Below are 5,334 nucleotides of genomic sequence, written 5' to 3'. Positions count from 1 at the left end.
ACTTGCTAACAGCTTATGCTAAGACTTAGTGATTAAAGCTTCCTTTTGACGCTCCATATAATAAACAAAAATTGCTAACACCTTATGTCATCATCAACCTTAAACCAATTGAATTGAAAATACAACCAGTTCAACCTTCAGTTCAGTTCTGGGATCCATCCTCATCACGATGCCAACCAAAAAGTAAATACTATGATGCTTTGGACATGAGTAGGACAATATGATTTTCCAAGAAGCTTCCTAACATATTTATATCTGGAAAAAATCCCGTTGTCGAACACATTTTGAACAATGGTACGTAGTTATGATCCTCTAAATAGAAAAAAAAAATCATCATACACGTGTAAGACAGATATCCGTATCCAACATCCTGGAATGACAGTCACAATGTGTGTTACATAAATCTAAGGAGGCCAATACAATCCAGGCTTGGAACTGCCACTCTCAATCTTGAATATCAATGGAGGTATTCCAAATCTATAAATTTGTAAGACACAAAAAAGAAAAAGAAAAAACTTCTCCAATTGTCTACCAATCTCCGATGCCAGAGCTTCATCATAGTTCATCACTGATTATCTAATCATACAGCCCGTCGTCGTGCCAAATATCAACTAGAAAATCTACCATTTCCTGCATTTAGAACAACAACATTCATTGCAGTAAGTTTCTTGTGGCTGCAGTAATTCATTTAAAACAAGGAACTCTGGTCAGTCCCTTTCTTTTTCGTATGTATGAGAAACACGAGGGAGGGATTTGAATCATGAACTTTATTCCTCCTAAAGAGAAGGGGTTAGACAGCTAAACCAAGCTCGAGTTGCTCAAACAATCTATTTTATCGTACTATACCGCTGCTGATCAAGTCTCCTTAACATCCAAATCTATTGTTTGATGATTGATTCAATAATCATTGCAGTTTCAGAAACTTACTGGCAAAGGAATTGGCTCGGAAAATGGTTCATTAGTTGAAAGAAGCTCTTCATATGTTGTAGACCAGCTGCAAAACAAAGTTTCTGCAGTTATTATTCGTATTATCCAGGCAACTATAAGAAAAATTAGAAAGGTAAAATCTACATATCTAGCAATTAATATCGTACAACAGATGAAATATTCTTCATTTATGCGTAAGATATGCTATACATAACAATCACTATTTCTATGCTGCAACTTTGTAATAGTTCTCTATGAAGTTAGATCAAATATATTCCGTTCAAGCTAACAATTTTTCGGTGTTCGAGAAACCATATCTATAAATATCAACAACAGTCCCCTTTTTGGAAAGGAAGCTGAATCAATCCAAGGCCACCTTCCGGTAAATATGGTACATAGCAAAGAATATTTGCCACCATAAGAGGCACCTCAAATCGTTCCAACTTCAACAGGGTCTGCAAAAGTTTCCTTTGACATTGAAGTTTAAACAATCATTTAAGAGAGAACACTAAAAGAATTTATTTTTTTCAACAAACCTGAATTTCCCCCAACAACTTGAGCCTAGTTGGAATAGCAACTTCAGCTCAAACTTTAACTGCACATCTTGAAGACGAAAAAGATGGCGAGCCAAATGTTTATAACCTTACCTTTGCACTAATATTTTGGTTCTTCCTTTTGATTTTCCACTAGAAGCAAAAATCTATTCCATTTCTTGTTTAAAGAAAACATCATTACCAAGAAGTCTATTTTAAGAAGAGCTGTAATATGCAAATTGTAAATGTCTACAGATAGTGATGATGCAATTTCAACTTATGTTTCTCGGAGTTTTCGTCTTTCATAAAATACCCATCTTTGACATATGATCCTTTAAATATACGAAAAAAAAAAGCATAGAAAAAATTGAGCATCCGTTCAGACACATGCCCCGATCCAACATTCACTACTGAGTCCAGGTAACATAGGTTCCAACTAGGCCATTACCAAATACATATATGGTGTTTAGCTTCCCCACCAAAATAGTATCCAGTAGAGCAATATCAGACCATCATTGAATAAACAGAAGAAGATTGGGATAACTGGTATACCTTATAACTTGATCCTTACTGATCTTTCGTGCTTTTTGAGATTTATCTCCTGTCCACTTTCTTCTGTTCTCGTGCCAAGAGATTGCAGCTACATAATGGATTCAGCTAGATTATAACTTCATTCTCAAAAGTCAAAACATAAATATATACTCAGTTGAAACAAAAACAATAGTTCTAATCCTGCTTTTTCTTTGGAATGGCAACCTTAGAGGACAGATAGAGCAATGGTGAATTATCAGTAGCTCGACTTTTCAGAGGTAATAGAATAGAGGTAAGGACAAGATATGAAGTGATGGCAGAAGAGCTGGCTCTTCAATTTCATGAAAATCTTAGGATGATACTATCTTTGAAAAGATATAGTTCAGTGTCAAATACTCTAAGACTATGTTGCTGTGACTTTTCAGTCTCATAAATACCCTTGTTGGAGACATTTTCAGACATGGTATGGGCCTATCTGTGCTGGATGCGTACCATACATGGTAGCAATGAGTGGGACAATCTGGTGGAAAAGCATGTAAACCATACATCTTATCTTAAAGCTAAAACAGACATGGTAGAAATGATAACCCTTGAGAAATTTCTTCATGTCATTGGAAAAAGTGGGAAAATAGCAATAATCAAACACCATTGGGTCATCTAAAGCAAGGAACGAACCATGGTTTACAAATGCAGAAGCGCTTGCATCTTTTTCTGCTGGCTTTTTCCCTTTATCAGCAGATTTTCGACACTCTGGCAGTTGTTTCTCATTCGAACGGGAATATCCAGCGTTGACCTCCATCATCTTCGAACCAAATGATCATTCCCTTCTCGTAATAATTGAAATACCCGGTTTCTCTTAAGTTCCCTCGATAATTTAACCACAAAAACTGAAGGAGCTTCAAGACCAGCACTATGCAAAAACAAGATCTTCTAAACAATGAACATCAACTAAAAAGGAAAAGAATAAATTTTCAGCATGGATATAGACCAAGCACAACATATAACTCCATTGATTGAGCTCAGTAACATTATATGCAATAGAATAAATAACCTTGTATACGACAACATGCTCCATTTCTACTGCATATCTATCTAACACCATATGACAATCTTTTTTCAACATTATTTTAACTTTCCTTGTAGCTCAGAATCAAAACATCTTAGAACATACATACATACATTTATCAACAATAAAAACTCAGTTCTATATCATCAACTACCTTCTTCCCCTAGTGCTTATATGTTTCAATCCAACATATTCTTATCCTTGTGTACATGAAACAAGAGCATGAACTTGTGTTTCAAGAACGAAAGTTTAATAAACCGAAAATACACAACTCCTCAAAGAACATTTATGCATGTAAGAATATTATATAAGAATTAAGAAAGTCTAGATAAATAGCATATCCATTAACATGAAGTAAGATCTAGCTTATTTAGCTTATCTACATATCTTTCAGCATTGGTACCATAGAGCTTAATGCACAATCCTTCATAAAATAGTAAAGACTGTTTCACTCTATAGCAACCTATATTCTAATGGAAAAAAATTCCCATATAATCCATCAAGTTTTTGGTTCAAAGAACTGAATAAAACACCACTGGATCCCTAAAAATTTCCATGGATTGGTCCCTAAACAAAGCAAAAACCTAAAGAATCTTCTATCGTTTAGATGGTACATTTTAATAATCTTGACAATAGATACATAATGCAAAAATACAATCTAAATTCATTGCTTTTTCAACTTAAGAATCAGCTAGAATAATAGCATCTATTTTACAAGAACAGTAATGTGAACAAAACAAACAACCCATAAAAAGAAAACAATTCATAAAAAACACCAAAACCCCCATACTTCACAGAAATTAACAATGCATTTCGCCATGAAAAAGAATAAAAAAAATAAAACAAACCCATTTCAGAATCAACAAATCCAAACAATAAAACAACAAGAAAAATTCAAAAACTGGGGGAAAAAAGAAATAAAAGAAAGAGAGAGAGAGAGAAGCCAATAAAAGAGCAAGTAAAAAGAAAAAAGGAATACCTTTGAGGAAAAAAATAATTGCTAAAGTGGGATTTTGGAGATGGTTTATGAGAAGAGATTTAAAAAAGACATTAAGGCTTTTTTAAGTAAATAAAAAAGGAAGGAAAATCATTATGTTGTTGTTCTGCAAATTTCTTGTTTTGTTCGCTTATTGTTTTGTTTTTATCGCTGTTAGCTTTGGTTTTGTTTCAATTTTCATTACATTTGCATGTCTTTGTCTAAGCTGACGTGGATGTGATTTGGAATTTAGACACGTGGAATTTTGTAATGGATGAATTTGTTTGCAAGTGAAGTGAAATAATTGTACTCTTTTCATTGGTCCCTCCCTAAATAAATAAAGAAAAAACTTTTTTCTCATTTTATGTGTTTTATTGTCATTTCCCTCAATAATTCAACACATTTGTTTTTCATCTTTTACTTTTCTTTTTCGTTTTTCATTTTTTATTGAACTGAAATAGAAATAAAATTATTCGGATCATATATGTTATTTTTGAAATAATTTCTAAAACTATTTATGGCCCTTCCTCAACTCATATATAGGAAGATAATGCGCTTCAACTCACTCAAACTCACGTCCTCCCACATTGATAATAATACCCATACTAATCGAGCTAAAACTTAATAGATGAAGCAGAATATTCTTAATTTATGAAATAAAATAACTTACTAATTTTATACAATAATAAAATAAAGGGTAAACTACAAAAATAGTCACTTTTGTTTACGTTTTAGTCACTTACGTTAACGTGTTATAACATTTTAATCACTGAGCCATTAATTGTCGTTAACGCTGTAACGATAAGCCGACTTGGCACGTTAAATCATCATTTCAAACAAAAAATTTAGGTTAAATTTTAACTAAAAACGGAAAAATATGGAGACCAATTGTATAATTTAATATAAATTTTTTGTTTGTAACGATGATTTAACGTGACAAGTCGACAATTAACGGTTCGGTGACTAAAATGTTACAACACGTTAACGTAAGTAACCAAAACGTAACATTATAAGTGACTAAAATGTAACTTAAAATAAACAAAAATGACTATTTCGATAATTTACTCTAAAATAAAATAAATTGTTAATGCAGTTTGAATTTAATCTATAGAATTTTGCCTAAATTTTAGGGTATAAATAATGATTTAATTTCATTCTATAAACTTAATTTATTCTTAAATAAAATAAAGAGTGGATGAATTACTCATTTATGTTGAATAAAATGGGAATACATGAGAAGTATAAAAATGTAGGGCACAATTTTACAAAGCGTGGTACATTTGTGCACTAACACCGTTTAC

General features: G+C 32.5%; 1 protein-coding gene across 3 annotated transcripts; it reads right to left on the bottom strand.

Annotated features, from left to right (window-relative positions):
* Positions 1 to 282: 282 nt before the first annotated feature.
* Positions 283 to 4,199, bottom strand: LOC107915799 (uncharacterized). Of its 3 annotated transcripts, none has more exons than XM_016844991.2 (5): positions 4,037 to 4,199; positions 2,667 to 2,939; positions 2,013 to 2,100; positions 928 to 994; positions 283 to 630 (listed from the first exon to the last, which is right to left on the bottom strand). In XM_016844991.2, the coding sequence occupies exons 2-5, from the start codon at positions 2,791 to 2,793 to the stop codon at positions 577 to 579; spliced, it is 336 nt and encodes a 111-aa protein (XP_016700480.1). In that variant the 5' UTR covers positions 2,794 to 2,939; positions 4,037 to 4,199; the 3' UTR covers positions 283 to 576. The 3 variants fall into 3 exon arrangements, with proteins under 3 accessions (XP_016700480.1, XP_016700479.1, XP_016700478.1); XM_016844990.2 differs by having other exon boundaries at positions 2,667 to 2,901; XM_016844989.2 differs by lacking the exon at positions 4,037 to 4,199 and having other exon boundaries at positions 2,667 to 4,034.
* Positions 4,200 to 5,334: the final 1,135 nt, after the last annotated feature.

This window comes from Gossypium hirsutum, chromosome D10 (genome assembly GCF_007990345.1).
Source record: "Gossypium hirsutum isolate 1008001.06 chromosome D10, Gossypium_hirsutum_v2.1, whole genome shotgun sequence".
NCBI lineage: Eukaryota > Viridiplantae > Streptophyta > Magnoliopsida > Malvales > Malvaceae > Gossypium > Gossypium hirsutum.
The sequence above is the reverse complement of the archived record's forward strand: the minus strand, read 5'-3'. Positions and strand labels throughout refer to the sequence as shown.

What these genes read in the sequence shown, in the direction of transcription:
- LOC107915799 (XM_016844991.2), bottom strand. Translation starts at nt 2,793, where the DNA reads ATGATGGAGGTCAACGCTGGATATTCCCGTTCGAATGAGAAACAACTG. An exon ending in TTCTGCATTTGTAAACCATG is followed by an intron (nt 2,101 to 2,666) that starts GTTCGTTCCTTG and finishes TCCATTATGTAG; the next exon opens with CTGCAATCTCTTGGCACGAG. An exon ending in AGTAAGGATCAAGTTATAAG is followed by an intron (nt 995 to 2,012) that starts GTATACCAGTTA and finishes TTTGTTTTGCAG; the next exon opens with CTGGTCTACAACATATGAAG.